Source organism: Artibeus jamaicensis, unplaced genomic scaffold, assembly GCF_021234435.1.
Source record: "Artibeus jamaicensis isolate MK-2021 breed Jamaican fruit bat unplaced genomic scaffold, CSHL_Jam_final scaffold_847, whole genome shotgun sequence".
Taxonomy (NCBI): domain Eukaryota; kingdom Metazoa; phylum Chordata; class Mammalia; order Chiroptera; family Phyllostomidae; genus Artibeus; species Artibeus jamaicensis.
Genome location: NW_026522057.1, coordinates 16,840,115 through 16,859,733, shown reverse-complemented (window position 1 = coordinate 16,859,733; position 19,619 = coordinate 16,840,115). Strand labels below are relative to the sequence as shown.

Genomic DNA, 19,619 nt, shown 5'->3' with positions numbered 1-19,619 from the left:
GTTTTAGAAGTTCTAGAACCATCTGAGGAATAAGTAAGCCTTGTGAGTTTTTTAGCCTCTTAGGTGAAAGTAACATTAAATTAAAAAGTAAACGTAAATTAAAAGTAAAATAAAAAGTATATAAATTAAAAGTAAATAGACAGGATATTAAAAATGGTAACACAAATCCCTGTCTTTTCAACTTGTATTAATATTAAGTCACCATTTGTACCTACTATTCATATGCCAAATATGTGTGTGTGTATGTGTGTACATTTTATTTATTTATTTTTAGAAAGAAGGAAGGGGAGGGAGAAAGAGAAGGAGAGAAACACGGATCAATTGCTTCTCACACACACCCCCAACCAGGGATCTGACCTGCCTTGCAGACACGTGCCCTGGCCAGGAATCGAACAGGTGACTTTTCAGTTTATCAGATGATACCCAAGCCACACCAGTCAGGGCATATGCCAGATACATATTTTTAAATCTGAAAACAACACTATGGGGCATGAGTTATCCCCACTTTACAGACGAGAGCATGGAGGCTCCGAGGGGCTCGCACAGTGCCCACGGTCACACAGCATAAAAATGGCAGGGGTGCAGTTTCCGTCCAGGTCTGGCCCACATCAAAGTCTAGGCTTTTAACCCATCAGCACAAAACTGGGAGAGTGTCGCTGCTTCAGTATGTCCTGCCCCACCCCCCAGGGCAGGTTTTGTGTTGTGAAACAGAATAAAGTTGGCACAAGGGGAGTGCGGCCTCACGGGGAATGTGGGAAGAGCCAGATGGCCCCGAGCCCCATGCCCGCTGCACCGCCAACTGGTGGGGTGGGCTCGGGCCAGGCTCAGTCTCACTGAAGCCTGACTTCCTCCTCTAGGAAAAATAACTCTTACAACAGGGTTATTATGATAATTGAATGAGATGTTAAGTTCCTGGAACATAGTAGTTGCTCAATAAATATTATACTGCCAATACACATTTATTGAGCACCTACTATGTGTCAACAAGTGTCCTGGAGAGCAACCTGGCATAGCGTCCTGACAAACTGTGACTCCCCTTCCTTTTCCGCCCATGTTGGGGTCCTTCCCAGAACCACCTTTCAAAAGAAATCAGAAAAATCAGGACTCACGGGATGACAGTCTTTGTTGGAATTTTGATGTGCTCATTTGGGCTGTAGTAACCGGGTCCCGGGACTGTTGATGTCACTTTGAATCCACGGCCAGTTTTTGATTTAAAACAGGACATTAATACCTTTGGCGATGGTTTCACAAGGGATTCATTGATATTATAATGCCCTAAAGAGAAGGAAATATTAAAACAGAATAAGAAACTCTTCTCAAATAAATAAAAAGCTATACCTCACTCTGAAGGACATATCGAATGACTGGAAGGTGACATCAGTCCAAGATGATCACATGGAAGGGCCGCCACTCATGGAACACGAGCACCTGCACCACATACGTAGCTCACTGGACCCTCCCAGCAGCCCAGCAATGTGCCTGCTGTCCCCTCCGTTCTAAACGCAAGCCATCTGAGACTAGGCGACACTAAATAATTTGCCCAGAGACATTCATCTAACCAGGGACTGAGCCCAGCTTCCTCCTCTACACAGTAAGAAGAATAATTCTTCCAGCAACAGCTGGTTATAACAGTTAAATAACATTTTAGGTTCCTGGCACATAGTAGCTGTTTCATAGCTATTTTGCAACCAACAAATATCTATTGAACACCTACCCTGCAGACCCGGGGCCGTCTGTCTCCAAAGCCCTTGCTTCCCCACCACGCCCCGTCTCAGGAAACTGTGGCAGAATGAAAGTGACCTGACTGTGCACAGCCTTCCAGGAAGAACAGGAAGGTCTGAGCTGGGGTGCCGAGGAACAGTTTTGCCCACTGGGGGTAGAAGTTGTGCAGTCCAGGAGCAGTGCTCGGCAGAAGCCTGGAAGACGTCTGCACACCCAGGCCCCCCCTTACTCAGAAGTTAAGAAAATGATCCAGCGTGATGGAAAGGCTCTAAGCACCAGGATGCACATCAAAGGTCTCTACACCGTAAGGAAGGATAGCCTAAGTGTCTACAGCCCAATCTGAGGGAACGTCAGCCCTGAAGATGATAAATATGAAGACCGTAAGGCCACATGGCCAAGTTTCTGAAAATAAAGGTGAGTGAGAAGTAAAATAAAGCCTGAAAGTCTACATGTTCTGTGATGACATCTGGATACAAATGGACGTGTCTGAATAAAAACAGGCAGGAACCCAGGAAAGTGGAAGTAATTACGAGGTCTGTCCAGAAGGTATCAAGCCATGCAATGTGAAAAATAGAGACATTTATTGCACAAGATACAAATACAAGAAACATTGTACATAGGGCAATGGCACCTCACTCCCCTTCCCAGTAGGTACATTGGGACCTCACACAGTTCTCCCAATCACCATCAGCTGCTCCATTGTATTTTCTTGAATCTCACTGATGGTCTGAAATCTCTTCCCTTTCAAAGGTGATTTTAGTTTTGGGAAAATCCAGAAGTTGCTGGGCTCCAAATCTGGGCTGTAGAGGGGCTGAGTCACCTGGATGATTCGATGTTTCACCAAAAAACGCTGCATGAGATGTGATACATGAGCAGGTGTGTTATCAGGATAAAGCTGCCAATCACCAGCTGCCCATACATAGCCTTGGCTTTCTGAATCATCCCAATACTTTCCAGTGAGGAATGTTCAAACTTAACACAAAATCTGTTGCAGATTCATTGCTCTACTTGCTCAGTTTGAATCTGACGGCCACACAGTGCACATGCTCACTGAACAGTGTCTGCCACCCCCACTGACTAGTTCAGTGAGTCATCATTGTTCACGCATGTGCATTTCAGTCCACTCTCTTTACAGGTTACACTGATGTCGTGCAAACTGTTCACCTTATATTAACAATGGCTGGACTTTTCCCAGACAGACCTCATATATTAGTGGTAGCATTCTGGGGCAGGGGGGCAAATATTCCAAATTTTCTAAACATTGAGAACTTAATTTTGTTTTAAATAAAATGTACTTTTCATTGCCAAAGTACTGAAAACATCATTACTACCCGATTAGCAAGATTTTACTTGGATGGTCAGAGGCAGGGACGGCAAGGACAAGGGACGCGGTGCCTCAGAGAAGCAGGAGGACAGACCGTCCCTGGGCTGAGGGCAGCTCCCTCAGGAGTAGCAGACACCTGAACGATGCCCCCTTCCTTCTGACTCGGCAACTTCACTTTGAGCGGTCCCCGTGCGGAAGGACTCCCGATTGCACACAAGCTGTGAACTGCGGGGATGCCGGCTGCCACTGTATGTACACCAGTGATCGGTTCAAAACAGCGGACATCTCCTCAGAAGACGTTTGTTCCTTAACCGTGGTTCGCCATTCAACGGAATACTATACGTCTGTTTAGTACACTCTGGTTTCCCTTCAGGTGTATAGATCTTTCCCTTTTTTCTATACACCTGTTTTAAAAATGATGTTCTAGGAGGATTTTTAATAACTTGGAAAGATGTTTCCAGACTATAGTTAAGTTTTGTTAAAGCGCATGTCCAGCCAGCAGCATGTATAACACTGGTTTGTGTTTCTCAAGTTATTTTCCTGTTTCTTCCCTCCCCTCTGTCTCCCATTTACCCCTACAAAAAAGAAAAAAGAGGATAAAGCAATGCTTGATTATAAAATGCTGAAAGGCAGAAGTAAAAAAAAAAGGAACTCCCCCTGCCACCGGGGCTCAGGGGGCACCGAGGGTGACATTCTGGTTCTCGAGGGTCGTGGGACTCTTTTGCAATGCGGCGGGGCTCACGCAGCGGATCCAGTTCTGCACCCCACGTTTTTCAGATGGCACTTTAGCACAGGCATTTCCCTCTGTGGTTGGTACATGCAAACTTTAGAAAAGCCAACCAGCGAACGGGTAGAGGTGAGCATGTTGCCCAGGCTTGAGGGCAGGGCAGGCGGACGGGCCCTCAGCCTGAGGCAGGGCCCTGGACCTGCAGGACAGAGTGGGGGTGCGAGGGGGGTGCCATCTGCGCTCACGTCTGCTTTTGTCCCTCCAGGGGGGAAGTGGGACCACAACATTGCTTCCAGAGGTCAAGGCGGAGTTTTTCTGGCAGGCAGCAGAGGTGTGGGAGGTGTCAGGCATCACGTAGGCCTCAAGCCCAGTAGGCCTGGGTTCAAATCCAAAGGGACCCTGGGCACGTCGCCTGCTTTCTAAGTATCACTGAAGCTGTAAAGTGGGCATAAGGTATTAGCAATAGCTCACACCTTCTGATCGCATGCTGGGCAAGTGCTCTGCGGGGCAATGCGTGTCAAGCCTCGGACTCACAGGAGGAGTTTAGCAGCTATTGGTGCCTCCCTCCCCCTTCCTGTTCTCTGTCCTAAGGGGCCGGGGCCCCTCTGACCCCCCTCACAGGTGGTTGGCTGTGGGGGTGCCACACCACCGGCTCCCTGGCAGGCCTCTGGCCAAACCCCAGGGACACCGGCTTTGTTCTCCTGTGTAAACAAACAAGGCGGGGCTGTGCCCTCGATGATGCAAGGCGGGGGAGCTCCGGGGAGGTTTAGCCTCCTAATTAGGGCTGCTTTTGTTATTTGGCTGCAGACTGATCTCAGCTCTAATCTGGATTTGCACAAATCTGAAATCTGACGTGCGCTGCAATTTCAACCACGCCCCCCCTCCGAGAAGCGTGACTGCTGGGGCAAACCCTCCTGTTCCTCCAGGCCCTGGGGTCCCTTGGGGTCTTCTGTCCCCATTAGAAAAAAAGTCTGATAGAAAAAGTGCTTATGGGGTGCAGACCTCGCTGAAAACTTTTCACTTGGGCTGGCAGGCGGGGGCAGGGGAGGTCGGGGCACCGGAGGGGCTCAGTCACGCAGGGAAGACACTTGACCACATGCTCTCATGCGCTCCCGAATCCTGTCGATTCCGGATGTCAGAAAGGAATGACAGGGGAATAGTCTCCTCAGTCAGACACCTCTGCCCTTGGGTCGGCCGGCCGTGTGGTGCTGGGTAAAGTCACTGCCCCTCTTTGAGCCTCTTCCTCACCTGGATCACAGGCCCAGGAGTGCGGACTGTGAGGACAGGCGTGTTCGGGCCGCAGGGAGTGGGCGCTGGGTGATTGATAGGGCTGTTTTCCTCTGTTTGGGGGCTAGATGGTGAGGTCGCCTCCAGGCACAGGAGGAAAGGAGTCCTGCAGCTGAATGCCAGGGCACTGGGTGTCGTGCGCCCCCAGCGGTGGCGCCTGGGGTACAGGGATGTGCACACTTCGGAGGTGAGACACCACTTCCCCACCTGGCTGTCCCAGGCAAGTGTAAAAGGGGACGCCAACCAGGCTGCTCTGGGGACATTGCAGGAGCCAGCCACTCTTCCCCAAAGGGGGACAGCTGGTCTTTGCCTCCACCTTCTCCTCTTTGTTCAGCACCTGCCTCCACCCCCACCTCCCCAAGGCCCAGCTCCTTGCAGAGACCCCCTGCAGGAATGGGTGCCCACAGCTCAGGTCTGCACAGGAGCCCTTAGGTCAAGGCCAGTGCGAGGCGGCTGCTCACCTGGGGCAGGTGCCCTTTCAGCAGTAGTGCAGTGTCCTCGCTGGGTTTTGGACACGAAGCCGGCTCGGGCACTGACGTTATTTCTCTGCTTGCAGCACGAGACAGAGGCCTGGGGAGAGAAACTCGGCATGAGGTGCCCGGTGCCTTCCCTCCCTTCGTCTTTGTCACCATGCCTGGACCAGGGTCACGTTTGGGGACAAAATCAAATTTAAACGTGTCCTCAGAACATGAACTGACGTGAGCAGAAAGGCCACATGGACAGCACCTCACCGCCACGCCAGCCAGAGCAGTCCTCGAGCTGGGGTCTTCCTCAAGTGTCTGGCACCCCAGAGCGACAACCCACAGGCCCGGCTTCCAGGCTCTCGGTGCCACGCACAGGGCGGGCGACCCTGCACGCACAGTTTAATTTCCCTGAACTTGAGTTTGCTCCTCTGTAAACCGCTCAGATAATCCCTCTTCTACCCAACAGAGGGGGGTTGAGGTGGGGCTGGGGGGCAGGAGGTCCCTGGAAATCATCTACAGAGAAGTGTTTTGCATTTTTTAAATATATTTTATTGATTTTTTAAAACTGTGTAATGCTGCACATGCAAATCATTTTCATTGTTTTTCCTAGGGTCCTCGCTCTTTTAGAACACTTAGCTCCACACCGCCACCCCCCCCCCGCCCGACTCCCTACTGTTCAAACAGCCCTACAAACGCAGGCTTTGGGGCACACTTGGAAATCGAGTGCTTTAAGGTTACAATTGGGTTTGTAAGCACAGCTCTTGTCTTGATTTTTCTGGACTGACCAGAAATTAAGAATGTTGGTCAATTCACACGCTATACATTTGAGAGCATCCAGTCTGCTGGAACTCTAAAAATAACAGAAGAAAAAAAAAAAAAGAGCCGTGAGATCGCTCTTATGTTACACATGAATCATAAATATTTCAAATGCCAATTCGCAGTCAGTCTTCTGTACTCATTAGATAAAGCATACCATAAAAACCGTTCCTGCGATGGCTGGGAATATTTACCGAATGAGTGAAAATATTTGCTGGGGCCAGGATGGGCTGATTTTTCTGTGATACTCCTTTGTCAGAAAAATGTTTCTCAAGAAATGCAGATGGCATTTTGATTTTGTGTTGACAAAGGTGGAGGAATTCAGCGTTTCCCAGGGTCCTGATGGCTGGGCCGCCTGCGGAGCCGGCAAACAAAGAGATCAGATGGAGCAGGCTAATCACTGGACACAGGGAGGGGAGCCAGGTTGCCGGGGAGGAAGTAATAACAGAACCAAGGCAAAGGATTCCAGCGGAGAAGTGGGGATCGTGGCGGCAGAGGGGGAGAAAGGCCTGGGCGGACCTCCAGGCGCAGCGTGGCTAACAGGATTATCGCCTTTCTGCTCCACGCCCGTGGGCTCAACCATTGTTCTCCGGGTCTGAAAACAGCCACCTGTAACTCCAGCGGTACTGCAGCCTTCCTCCCCCGCCTCACCGGCTAGAAAACCAGTGGGAAAAGAGGGCATTTCTGTACACGCTGAGTGTGTGTCACTGGGAGACAGCACCACAGGCGGTTCAAAGAGGGCAAAGCTGATTTACTGTACTGCGTGGGGGTTGGGCGGAGTGTGGCTATGTAGTTCAATGGAAAACACACACACAGCGTGGACAGCATAATCCTGACGCTGGGGTGTGGGGGAGCGAGGGAGGAGGAGACTATGAAAGAAACCACGCCTGATTTTTGATGGTGGTTTGCTTTGGGGAACAGAGTTTTAAGGGACTTCCACTTTGTAGTTCATGGGTTTCTATAATGTTTGAGTATATTTTATGATGAGAGTATATTATTTTCAGAGCCACATTAAAATAATAATGAACAAAAAAAAACCCATGCACCTAAAATTAATCGGTTGGCAGAAGGACAGAGCTGGCTTGGGAAATGGTCTTTTCTAGATGAATAACTGCACACTAATTACTGGGGAGTCAATCCTTTGATGTTGTCAACATTTACTGCGGGCTTTCTGAATACTGGGGCCTGTGCTGGGCATTGCAGGCAGGAAGCTGGGGGAAGGAGCACCCCGTGGGGCGGGGAAGCAGGCTCACAGAGATACTGACTACCCCTGCAAGGTACACAACAGGGCGACTGCCAGGAATCTTTCTTATCACTTCATTATCAGGCCTCGACCTCTCTCCTGTTAACATAACAGCTTCCTAACTGGTTTTCCAAAGCCCACTCTTGACCCGAACTGTAGTCCATAAAGCTGCTGGAGGGAGCTTCTTTAAAAACTACACCAGATGACATCATCCCACACCTCCCAGCCCCGTCAAGGGCTTCCCAGTGAAATTCGAAGTCCTTCCAGGGCCTTCAGAGCCCCACAAACTGCTCCCTGATCCTCTCATCCCCTCCCCTCCTAGCTAATGCTACTCAAACTACCTTCTGGTAGTTCGCCAGGGGCTAAGCTGCCTGCTGTTCCAGGACTGTTGCATATGCCGTGCCCCCAACTCTGGCTCTCCCTTCAGTCCCAGCCTCAGAGCCCTCTCTGACCGCCCAGTATAAAGTGCACGTCAATGCCTACCCCTCGCACATTCTCTCTTTCTCAGGCGCCGCTGTTCTCTCTCACAGCTGGCACCAGGTGCAGCTCTCGTCAGTCTGTTCACTAGTCCTTGCCTTGAGCTCCCCAGTGGAACCCGGGCTGCCCCGGTGGCCGGGCGCAGGGGGGGCGCAGCTGGGTGACCCTGGGAAAGTCCCTGTACCTCTCTGAGCATCAGTTTCCCCTTCTGTGAACTGAGAATAAGATAACCCACTGCATGGATTCTTGTGAATGCCAGGGCGGATGAGAGCGTGACACCACGGGCCATGCAAAGTGCTTCATCGTCATTGTCACCATCTTCCAGCTCTGATTACCCCAGAGGAAGGCTCCCTGGGGTTGTGCTGTCAACGCAGTAGCCACTGGCCATGAGTGGCTACTGAGCACTGGACACAGAGCTGGTCCAGGTCAAGATGAGCTGCCCGGTGGTGTCCAATGGGTCCTAGACTCACCAGAGTGACCCCTACGTAAGGTACATAACTGTCCAGTCACTATACTGTGTGCCTGGAGCTAAGATAAGATTATATGTCAACTGTAATTTTAAAAAATCCTTTTAAAAGATGTGTTTCAAATATAAAATATACACTGGATTTGAAAAACTTAATATTCTGAAAAATGTAAAACATCTAATTAATAATTTTATATTGATTAGATGTAATATTTTGAATATACTTGGTTAAATAGAAATTATTATTAAAATTAACCTCACCTGTTCCTTTTTACTTAAATGTGGCTACCAGGAAATTTTAAATGATGTATGTGGCTTCCATCACATTTCTATTGGACGGTGCTGGCCTGGCGGCCACTCACAGTCTCTAAACACATTGTAACTGATTGGTTCTGTCATAGAAAGTGGGCGGGATCTTTGTGCTCAGAAAAATAAGTACTTATAAGTATTATAGAAGAAAAAGGAAGTGAAAAATAAAGTATCTGAGACCAAAATATTTTGAAATATGGCACAACAATACTGCTCACGTACAAGTCATGCCTTGTGTGTGCTAAGTGCTCAGCCCAGGTTACCTCACTTGATATTTGCATAAACACTATGGGCTAGACACATTTCCCCATTTTGCAGATGAATAAACTGAGTCCTGAAAGGTTAAGGAACTTGCCCAAAGCCACGCAGAAAGTGGTGGAGTCAAGATTTGAACTTGTTTCAAGCTGTGAATTATATACCATTCTGCCTTTGTGATTCCAAAGTGATCATAAATGGCATAAACTCTTAAAAAACTGGATTTTCTGATATGGAAAGATAAAGGTTTATTTCCCTTGGAAGAGTCTAAACATTCAATGAATAGTGTCTGCAGGTAAAGGGGTAACTGGCACACTCATGGTCAGAGGTGCGACACACTGGCAGGAGTGAGACCGGTGAGTGTTTCCCGGGGAACAGTCCTCCCGTGCTCCCCGCCGGCCTCCACGTGGCCACAGTTTCCTCTGGGTTCTGTAAATCCCCTCCAGGAGTCTTGCACCAGCCTCACGTACCAATTGGGAACCCAACACATGCTGACTGGTTTACCAATTGCATTAAAACACTATTTCTCCAAGTTCCTGATTTAGTAAACCACTCCTTCAACATAGATTTAGTGAGCATACGCAGTGTTCTTACATTGTAATGGTTTGGTGCAGGAGTTTCAGTTTTGAGAACTTTCCCAAAGCTTGGCAACTGGAACATGCTGGAACAGGAGTTGCTGAAGTCTTTCTTTGAAACAAAACGTGACGGGAGAGTGTACGCATTAGCTGCCGGGTACTTAGAAACGATGGTGTCCAGTCGGGCACACTGTGAGGAGAAAGCCAAAGGGATCAGCACTGTCACGTAATGTGGCTCCGCAGGACAGATGTCCGAGTGCCGGTGCCCAACCACAGGTCTGAAAGCATTTTATAAAAGGTCAAGCTTGAGCAGGTAGCAACAATAAACTGACATCAGGCTTTGAGGATTGGCTCTGGGAAAACGCAAGTTCAGAACTGTTTGAACTTCTGTAAACTAACCAAATTACTCATCTATGTTTAGGACGTGGCCAAAATAATTTCGCCACGGATGCATTTTCACCCAATCCTGCCTCCAGCCACTGACAGCTGACTCACCATCAGCTGTTGGGTGATTAATAAGAGGGAACCTGTAGACGTTCTTCTTGTAACCGAAGCCTTCCTTCCACTCAGAAGGAAGCATCCTGCCTTCTTTCTAAGGTTAAATGATCTGAATTGCCTAAAGAACGAGTCTGTTTCTGACGTCTTCTGGGTACCAGGCTCCAGAGAGATGCCTGTCCACCCACACCTCCTGTCCCTGACTTATTACTGATTTCATAAAACCCTGCAATGCTTTTGCTGTTTCAACAGAACCAATTCTCCTTCCAGGAAGTCACAATAAACCACTTTTACAAAAAACAAACAAACAAACAAAAAACCCAGAATCAATGTTTGCCAGTGAAAAAGGACAAAAGCCACAGAAACTAGGCGATAACATCACTTTACCCAGGGACAGTGTGGCCAGGGTTGGAGCCCAGCAAAGCCCAATATTTCTCACTACTTTCTGGCTAAAAGCTCAGGAGCGTTGCCCTGGGTTCCCTCGGCCTGGGGGGGTGGGAAACCACACACGCACAGAAAGTGTGGGCAGCGGCGGGAAGGCGTGAGCCCTCCCCCAGCTCCTCTGTCCCTGCGTGGTGGCCACTGCTCTCAGCACCAGATCCGAGGACTCCCGTGGTGTGTGGGGGATGGGCCGCCCCACAGAAGCAGGAGGGCTCTCGTCCAGGGTCTCAGCTGCTCAAAGTCTAAACTGGGTTTCAGTCCCACCTCTGCCTTCTCCAGCTCTAGCAGATTCACTGATGTTCCCAGAAGTAAGGTCACCCCAGCCCTCTACTCACTTCGTTGTTGCATTTTGTTTATTTGTTATTTAGTTTAGAGAGGGGGGAGAGAGGGAGAGAAACATGAAGGTGAGAGAGAAACATCAATCAGTTGCCTATTGCACACGCCCCAACCGGGGACCCGGCCACAACCCAGGCATGTGCCCTGACCGGGAATTGAACCGGAGACCTTTCGCTTTGTGGGACCACACCTAACCAAGCCCCACCGGTCAGGGCTGCCTTTGCATTTTGGGCAATAGTTAACTGAGCAGTTTTCATGGGTTGTTGCATTTACTCCCCATGGCAACCCTGGGTAGTGGATATGATGACTATCCTCACTGCATGCATGAGGAAACTCAGCTTATCAGCTGGTCAGGGGGCAGAGCCGACATTCTCAGCCAGGCAGTCTGCCTCCACCGTGTGATGTGGAGTAGGGGAGCGGCCCAGGCACCCCACTCCAGAGAGAAGGGGGCAAGAGGAGCGAGAGCAGTACATGTGGCCGGTTACGAGATGAGCAGCCGATGAATGGCTGCAGGAGGTTGTCGTTCAAGAAGCATCCCTGCCCCGTGTCCCCTCTGCCCGGTGGTATCAGCACACCTCTGCTCTTTCTTTCTTTTTTTTTTAACTTCCATGGAAGGAGGGTGGTGAGGTCAGACCTTCCTCGGCGGTGCCATCTGAGTCACCCGAGCAGGCGAGCTCCTGTTTCCGAAGCGCCGTTTCCCAACGTGCGTTCCTTGGCGGACCATTCCATGCGCTAGGCTTGTGCTGGTGGTGGCAGCGGCTGGGACAGGGCTCGCCAGTCAAAAAACATTTGAGAAACCTCATTCCGTGTTCCCACTGGGAAGGTTCGTGGCACACACTGACACATGAAATGCTCTGAGATAGTCTGCCATGCAGAAACCTGTCCAGACTTCATTCAGTTTACTGGACCATCGAATCTTTTTAGCCTAGAAAACCTAAGTATGTACGTTTTGGGAAAAACTGCTCTAAAACATTCCAAGTAGAGGTGATGTTTTGTAAAGCACTGTAATTTGTCTTGGAGTGTAGCTGAAGTAATGCTCCCTCACCAGCCCTCCCCGCCCCTGGCTTTCTTTTAACGGCCAGGCCTGTGGCCTCCGCTCTGGCCACACGCTGGCATTTGTGAACCTCTCACAGCACGCACGCATGATCTTTTCTAGAACTGCTCCTGACACTGTGCAAACAGAGAGAGGCCGTCAGAGTCTCCTCCCACCTGCCTCGTGCACCTCCTGGTCCTGTGAGGAATTCTGAAGCAGAGCTGCGGGACGATTGATGAAGTTCATGTGCAGTCTGGACTGAGTGAGATGACAGGTCTCTGAAAAGGCTGGGTGTAGCCACTCCACTACTCACCAGGAAGCATCTCAGATTCACAGACCCAGAGTGTTTTGGGGCCACCTCACCCACAGTCACACTCCTCCTGGTGGGACCAGTGTCAGTAAGGCAGATCTCTCCCTGACGAGGGCCACTCTTCAATTCCTGAGTCGTTGGGTCCAGAACCGGAGGTGTTGCTAGAGGGGCAGGCCACTCAGAGGGCGCGGGTATGAAGTTCACAGCCAGCTCAGAAAGGAACTAGGTCAGGCGTAGGGATCCCCTGACAGATCTAAGGGTATAAAAACTTACGTGTTTATAAACACAAATATAAATTCTCACATCCGTCAAGGAGGGGAGAGGAAGCCTGAGGAACACGATGTGTGCCTTGTTTGGGGTTTGGCTTGAACTTTTTCGGGATCTGTAAGGCCTGATCCGACTCTGCGGTACTCAGACCTTCACCTGGGCCCTGGCTCCTCCCCAGAGCGCAGCCGCGTCCTTTGGGAAGTGACCGCACACAGAGCCTCCCAGGGACCCGGCCGCGTGCGTCCTCTGATTCAGCCCCTTCGCTGGCACCACAGAGGAGTGGGCTGTGCCACTACTTGGCAAAGAAATTCGCGGAGAAAGCCTGGGTGTTGCAGGAAGTATGGTTAGTGACTCAGGTGGTAACAATCATAACATTTAACCTGTTTACAGTGCTCTGCAGTTTCAAAGGGTTTTCCACCCCTCGCAGTGGTAAGGTGCCCAGCGCCTCCGGGGAGTCTCCACTTTATGAGCCAGCTCAGTGCAGGAGGGTGACGTGCAGGAGGTCACATCAGGGACCCACAGCAGGGAGTCAGGGTTAGGCCTTAAGTCTTGTCTCTCGTGCCAGGGCATTGTGAGATGAGGCGCTTCTTTCCCTTGTCGCGTTTGAGTCTCTACTCTCGGGGCCCGGGGCAGAAAGCGAGGTGCAGGCCTGTTGTTCTGTGCCATCTGCAGCCCGTGCGGCCCCGGCGTCTTTGCTAACAGGGAGGCAGCTTCGCAGTGGGTTCGCTCCCGGAGCATGAAGCTCCACCAAACTTGAATTCCAATAAGTAGCCCCATTCAAAGTGTCTTCAACGGGGTGTGTGTGTGTGTGTGTGTGTGTGTGTGTGTGTGTGTGTGTGCGCTTTTAAAAATCAATTCCAATGTCAGGCATTATAATGCATTTCTGAAAGAGATTATTACAACTTTTTAAGGGATAGACAGCCTATGTGTTTTGTTAATAATAGGGTTTGGGTTTGCTCTCTTTTTCATTTTTCTTTTTAAAGATTTTATTTATTTATCTTTAGAGGGGAAGGGAAGGAGAGAGGAAAATATCGATGTATGGTTGCCTCTCGTGCGTCCCCTGCTGGGAACTGGCCTGCAACCCAGGCATGTGCCCTGACTGTAATTAACCCGCAATCCTCTGGTTCGCAGGCCCATACTCAATCCACTGAGCTACACCAGCCAGGGCTCTTTTTTACTTTTTTTAAAAATATATTTTATTGATTATGCCATTACAGTTGTTCTATTTCCCCCCTTCATTCCCCTCCCCCTGCACACCCCCTCCCCCACCATTCTCCCCCTTTAGTTTATGACCATGTGTCTCAAGTTTTTTAGATTCTATATTTTCCCTACTATTCTTGCCCTCCCCCTATTTTCTACCTACCATCTATGCTACTTATTTTCTGTACCTTCTCCCCCCTTCTCCTCCTCCCCTGTTGCTAACCTTCCTTGAGATCTCCATTTCTATGGTTCTGCTCCTGATCTAGCTCTCCTCTTAGTTTGCTTTTGTTTTAGGTGTGGTTCTTAATAACTGAGTTTGCTGTCTTTTCACTGTTCATCTTTTTTATCTTCTTTTTCTTAGATAAGTCCCTTTAACATTTCATACAATAAAGGCTTGGTGATGATGAACTCCTTGAACTTGACCTTATCTGAGAAGCACTTTTTCTGCCCTTCCATTCTAAATGAAAGCTTTGCTGGATAGAGCAATCTTGGTTGTAGGTCTTTGGATTTCATACTTGGAATACTTCTTTCCAGCCCCTTCCTGCCTGTAAGGTTTCTTTTGAGAAATACACTGACAGTCTAATGGGAACTCCTTTGTAGGTGACTATCTCCTTATCTCTTGCTGCTTCTAGGATTTTCTCCTTCATTTTAATCTTGGCTAATATAATTATGATGTGCCTTGGTGTGTTCCTCCTTGGGTCCAACTTCTTTGGGACTCTCTGAGCTTCCTGGATTTCCTGGAAGTCTATTCCCTTTGCCAGACTGGGGAAGTTCTCCTTTATTATTTGTTCAAATAAGGTTTCCACTCGTGGCTGTTCCTCTTCCCCTTCTGGTACCCCTATAATTCGGATGTTGGAACATTTAAAGATGTCCTGAAGGTTCCTAAGCCTCTCCTCATTTTTTGAATTCTTGTTTCTTCATCCTTTTCTGTTTGGTCATTTTTCCTTCCTTCTGGTCCACTCCTTTGATTTGAGCCTCAGTTTCCTTTCCATCACTATTGGTTTCCTGTGTATTTCCCTTCATTTCAATTAGTTTAGCCTTCATATGTTCCTCTAATTTGTGGCTAAAATCAACCAGTTCTGTGAGCATCCTGATCACCAGTGTTTTGAAAGGTGCCTCTGAAAGTTTGGCTATTTCTTGGTCACTTAGAGTTATTGGCTCTGGGGCTCTGAGTTGTTCTTGAGCCATAATGTTTTGCTCTGTTCCCGCTAGTTACATATGAGGAGTGGAGCCTTAGGTCTTCGCCAGGGCGGGGCCACCCAGGTCGCTGGTTTGTGACCTGTATGTGGGGGCGGGGTCTGAGAGGAATAATAGTGGTCCCCTCTGCTGCTTCCCGCTGCTGGGGCCGGTGCAGTCCATCTCACTGCTCGCTCCTTTGCTGGTTTATCTGCACGCGAATGTGTGACTGCAGTCATCCTTCAGTGGGTCCCCCTGCTGCCACCCCACACCTGGGATTCGCCCACGGCTGCCTGCACGCCTGGGTCCCACGCGCCCGGGTGGGTCTGGTGGATCTTTCCTGTCTGACCCCGCTCTGCCCCTGGCTCTGCCCCTCTTAGTGATTTGGCTGAAAGGTTCATTGTTGTGAGACTTCTGTATAGTTCAATTTTCTGTGGTTTGGCTGCATTTTTGTTGCTAAAACTTTATTGTTTTTAAACTTGGTTGTGTGAGAAGGCACAGTGTTTCCACCTACGCCTCCATCTTGGTAGAAGTCCAAAACCACACTTTCCTTTTTTTCACTTTTTAACTTCAGTCTGTCTTACCCTAGTTTGACCCTTTCCCTTGCTATACATATATTTTTTGGCCGATTTATAAATATTCAAATAAAAGCTACCTCTGCCCAAGCCTGGCCAAGAACAATGACACTTCATACAGCTGCTTGCCTGTCGGACTCCGCAGAGATAAAGAACCACGTCCGACAAAGAAGAGAAATGGGGAGGGAGGAGCATCGCTGCATTTCAGGTCGCAGCCTGCCTTCTCTTCGGTCCCAACGGATTTCTCAATAATTTGAATAATCCAATTAGTCTAAGCAGTGTAAAACATCATACTAGGGAGAGGTGTATAATACTAATAGCTTTTTGCTGGTATGCCTAAAAATCTCGGGAAGACGTCTGCTTCTTCTGCTCCATGATGACAAAGCTGATTTTGGATGATTAGGTTCTGGCAACGTGTAGTGACGTCAGGGGGGAAAATTAAAGACACAAGCTCTAACTTACCTGCACGAAATCCGGGGAGGCGGTTACTCTCCTAATTAGAACTGGGGCCTTTGGAGAGAGAAGGCACCAGCTGCTGGATCTGTGATTATGTACCACACGAAGGGAACCACTAGTTACTGCCCGAACTCGAGAGAAGGGGGCTCACCATGGAGGGGAAAGCGCACGTCCCTTTCTTGGACAGCGAGACGCTGTTGGACACTGGAGATTGGTGAGTGACGTTGTAGAACCCAGGACCTGGGATGTCATCCTGAAAGAAAGAGTGCGTGGTGTCACCGGGACGTGTTCGGCTCCGCGGTGCCTCTCCCCAAGTTTCACACCCACTGACGCTGAGCCTCGCCGTAATCCACCAGGGCGGGCACCGCCGCCACTTCCCAGTGCCAGCCGGGCTCCAGCACCTCCTGACCTGCCCTGCTGCTGTGGTGGCCTCCGAGTGCTGAGGCTGGAGTCCAACCCGGGCTGGGACCCCCAAAGCTCTCACTCTTCCTGCCTCCTATGTGCTTTATTGCTGCCGTTTTTGCACCATTAGAGGCATGAGCATAAAACAGGGTATTAAGTGTGATTGAGGTGCAGGGCCGTGGACATCGACTGGGTACGCCGAGCCCATGGGGAGGGGAGGGGGACCGATTCCACGCAGCCACACCTCGCCTGACTCAGCTTCCTCGTCAGCCTTTCAGAAGAGAAATCAGGGAGTGTTTCTGTTTATGAAGCAAAATGAAACAAAAACAACCTTCATCCCGAACAAGGCCGTTTCTGACTCTCAGACAATAAGAGGCAGGTGCACGGGGCTCAGGTGCTGAGCGATGCGGCGTGTTAGGAATAAACAAAAGTTTGATTTCGAGGCTTAGTCCTGCTGTAGCCGTTCACTGACCTTCATCTCCTCTCCCACACTGGTCGCCAGGGGCGGTCCATGCTGACAGCAGTTGGCTGAGCAAGAAGCATGAAGCGATAAGGGTGCCGCTCTGTCTCGAGGGCTTGCTGGACGGCGACCCGGGGCCAGGAGCTTTCCAAAGGTTGTCTCATTAAACCCTCCGATGCCAAAGGGACCACTGCCCTCGCTTAACAGACAGAGACACCGCCACATGTGCAGACGAATTTGCCTACGGCCCTCCTGCGCTCAGGGGCACCTTCAGGTGGTACCTGAATCCAGTGCTAAGCGCAGGGTGTACACAAGTCCTTTGCGGTGGGGGCACGATCAGGCCCATCGTAAGGAGATCGGGGCCCAGAGATGCTGGGCCTGCAGCCATTACATGGCAACTCCGGAGCGCGCCCTCTCCAAGTCCTGCCACGCAGGCTCATCCTGCTGTCCTCGCCGTCCCTACGACCTTCCCTGGGGCAGAGCAAAAGCTTACGGCACCACCAGGGCCTTTAAGGACTTTCCATTCTGGCCTGAGCAGTGTGCGATTATGATTTCATATAAAGGATAAGGTCATCCGTGCTGTTGACAGGTTCTTCTGTGCCAATTTTAAATGCAGGGCATCCGTGGAACCTTGCGGATGGCAGCAGGGGAGCTGGCTGCTGTCTTGTAGGTGAAGATGACCCCCAGGGGACAGGGCAGGACTGGCTGCCCGGGAGAGTGAGGCAGCCTGTGAAAGAATCAGCACAACTGGGGGCACGAGCACCCCATTCAGAACTGAACCCCAGGCCCAGTTCTGGGCATGGCCCAGAAGAGCTCTGGCGTACGGGGCTACAGATCGAGGGGCCGCAGGGAAACAAGGAAGAGTTTTTTCTAGGGGGGCTGTGTGTGGGGCTAGCATTTATTTGTCAAGGGGTCCCTGTGTGCCAGGTACTGTTCTGAGTACTTTCCACGCACTGGCTCATTTCCTCCCCATTTGGAAGATGAGAAGCCAGGGCCGAAGGAGGTAAGGCCCAAGGTCGCGGAGTCAGTTACTGTCAGTCAGAATCTGAACCCAGGCAGTCTGAGTACAGAGTCTGCTTTTCACCACTGAACGTGTAGGATAAAAGCAAACATTTCCACTGGGCTAAGAATCAGAAATTCTAGTTCCCAGGGCTGCTACTAGCCAGGCGACCTTGAGCCAGTCACCTACCTAGACCTCAGTTTCCTCATTTGCAAATCAGAGATGTTGGACTAAAATGTCTTTAAGTGTCTGTTAGTTTTCAAAGCCCCTAAACCAAGGGACAGTTGAGGCAGAGAATGTGACTGTGACTTTTCTAGGTTCATTTGCTTGTTTTGTTTTGCTTTCTTCTCTTCCAAGTTTAAGGAGTGAACAGTGAAGATACACATCTCTACTCCCAGCCTAATGCCACTCTCTCAGCATGGCCATCAGCTCACAGGAGTTTTCTGGGCAACCCTGGCTCTTCCTATAGCATCGGGGGAGCTGGGGTTGCCGGATAAAATACAAGACCCGCAAAGCTGCCCACGTACATTTGAATTTCAAATAAACTACAAAAGCTACTTTGGTATACATATTCCCGTGCACTAATTAGGGCATATTTATAGTATAATAGTTCTCTGCTATTTATCTGAAACTCTAAATTAATTAGGAATCCTGCACTTTCACTTTGCTAAATATGCAGCCCCACTGGGCCTCAGTCATGTTTTAATTCTACACATGGCAAACCGGTTTGAGTCTAGGCCGCACAAGAGGAGGAGTGTCCCTCTTCGCCTGGAGAGGAAACTGCTGCCTCTCTGCTCTTCCCGGATGCCCGAGACGAGTCCTCCAGGTGGCGTACGTGGCAGCCTGCGAGGGCTACTGTTAACTCTCCAGAAGTGAGAGTCTTTACACCACAGAAATTGGCAGATGCTATAAATCAGAGCTTTTCCTGGTGGAGGGGAGAGCTGGTTTACCAGCTTGCTAGCTTCACCAGATGCCCAAGTAGGCTTCTAGGTGACATGAAGGCACTCACCGCCCTCCGACCCCCCCCCCCCCAGAGATCTCTGCAGGTTGTGGGAGGGCTTACTGTCCCACAGCCTGTAGCTGCGGATGCCCGTACACAGCCTGGACTTCCTAGTCCTGCTTTCATAGATTCTGTTCATACTTCGGGTGGAGATAAGATGTGCACGCCCTCTACCATCAGGCCAAAGCAGAAGGTGGTCAGGGGCGTAAGACTGGCTTGGGGAGTTCAGAGGAGGGTGTGCTGGCCTCCACCCAGGGGAGCGCTGGGGTACAGTGTCTGGGGACCAGGAGCTGCGGCCTGGGATCGTCCTCACTCTGCCTGGACCCTGGCTGCACAAGTTACTTAACCCTCCTTGTGTCTCAGGGTCATTATCTGGACAGTGATGGGAGGCAGCTCACAGAACTGTGATGGGGATTAAATGAATTCCCAGCTGCGAAGGTCTTTTAGGGGCACCCAACTCGCTGCAGTGCCAGCTGTTTCTGGGGGTGTGCCCAGCAGGCCCCTCAGCAGGGCCCTGTGACTGCTGCAGAGAAGCCAGGTGTCCAGAGGGGGCGCTGTGGCTCTGACGTGCAACCGAGTGCACACTTGGGGTGATTATCCCCTTGAACATGGTGGTCTGTACAAAGTCAGCTTATTTTCATTTAAATATCTATGACACGTAAAATATCCGCAGTCCGGTGCCTTATCAAGTTAATGAGCGAACAGTATTAACTTTGTACAATTTCACTCAAATTCACCGGCTTACCACTTGAGAGGGCAGATGGACCGTCAGGCTATGCGTGGAATTAACATGTATTTTCCAA

At 50.1% G+C, this 19,619-nt stretch overlaps 1 protein-coding gene across 1 annotated transcript in view; it reads right to left on the bottom strand.

Moving 5' to 3' along the window:
* STPG1 (sperm tail PG-rich repeat containing 1) overlaps positions 1–19,619 on the bottom strand; it is a 36,248-nt gene that overhangs the window by 9,013 nt on the left and 7,616 nt on the right. The window contains exons 3-6 of the mRNA XM_037135773.2: positions 16,106–16,207; positions 9,685–9,855; positions 5,522–5,630; positions 1,110–1,275 (exon numbers count right to left, since the gene is read on the bottom strand). Coding sequence (XP_036991668.2) covers positions 1,110–1,275; positions 5,522–5,630; positions 9,685–9,855; positions 16,106–16,207 — 548 coding nt within the window. The remainder of the gene's footprint in view (positions 1–1,109; positions 1,276–5,521; positions 5,631–9,684; positions 9,856–16,105; positions 16,208–19,619) is intronic.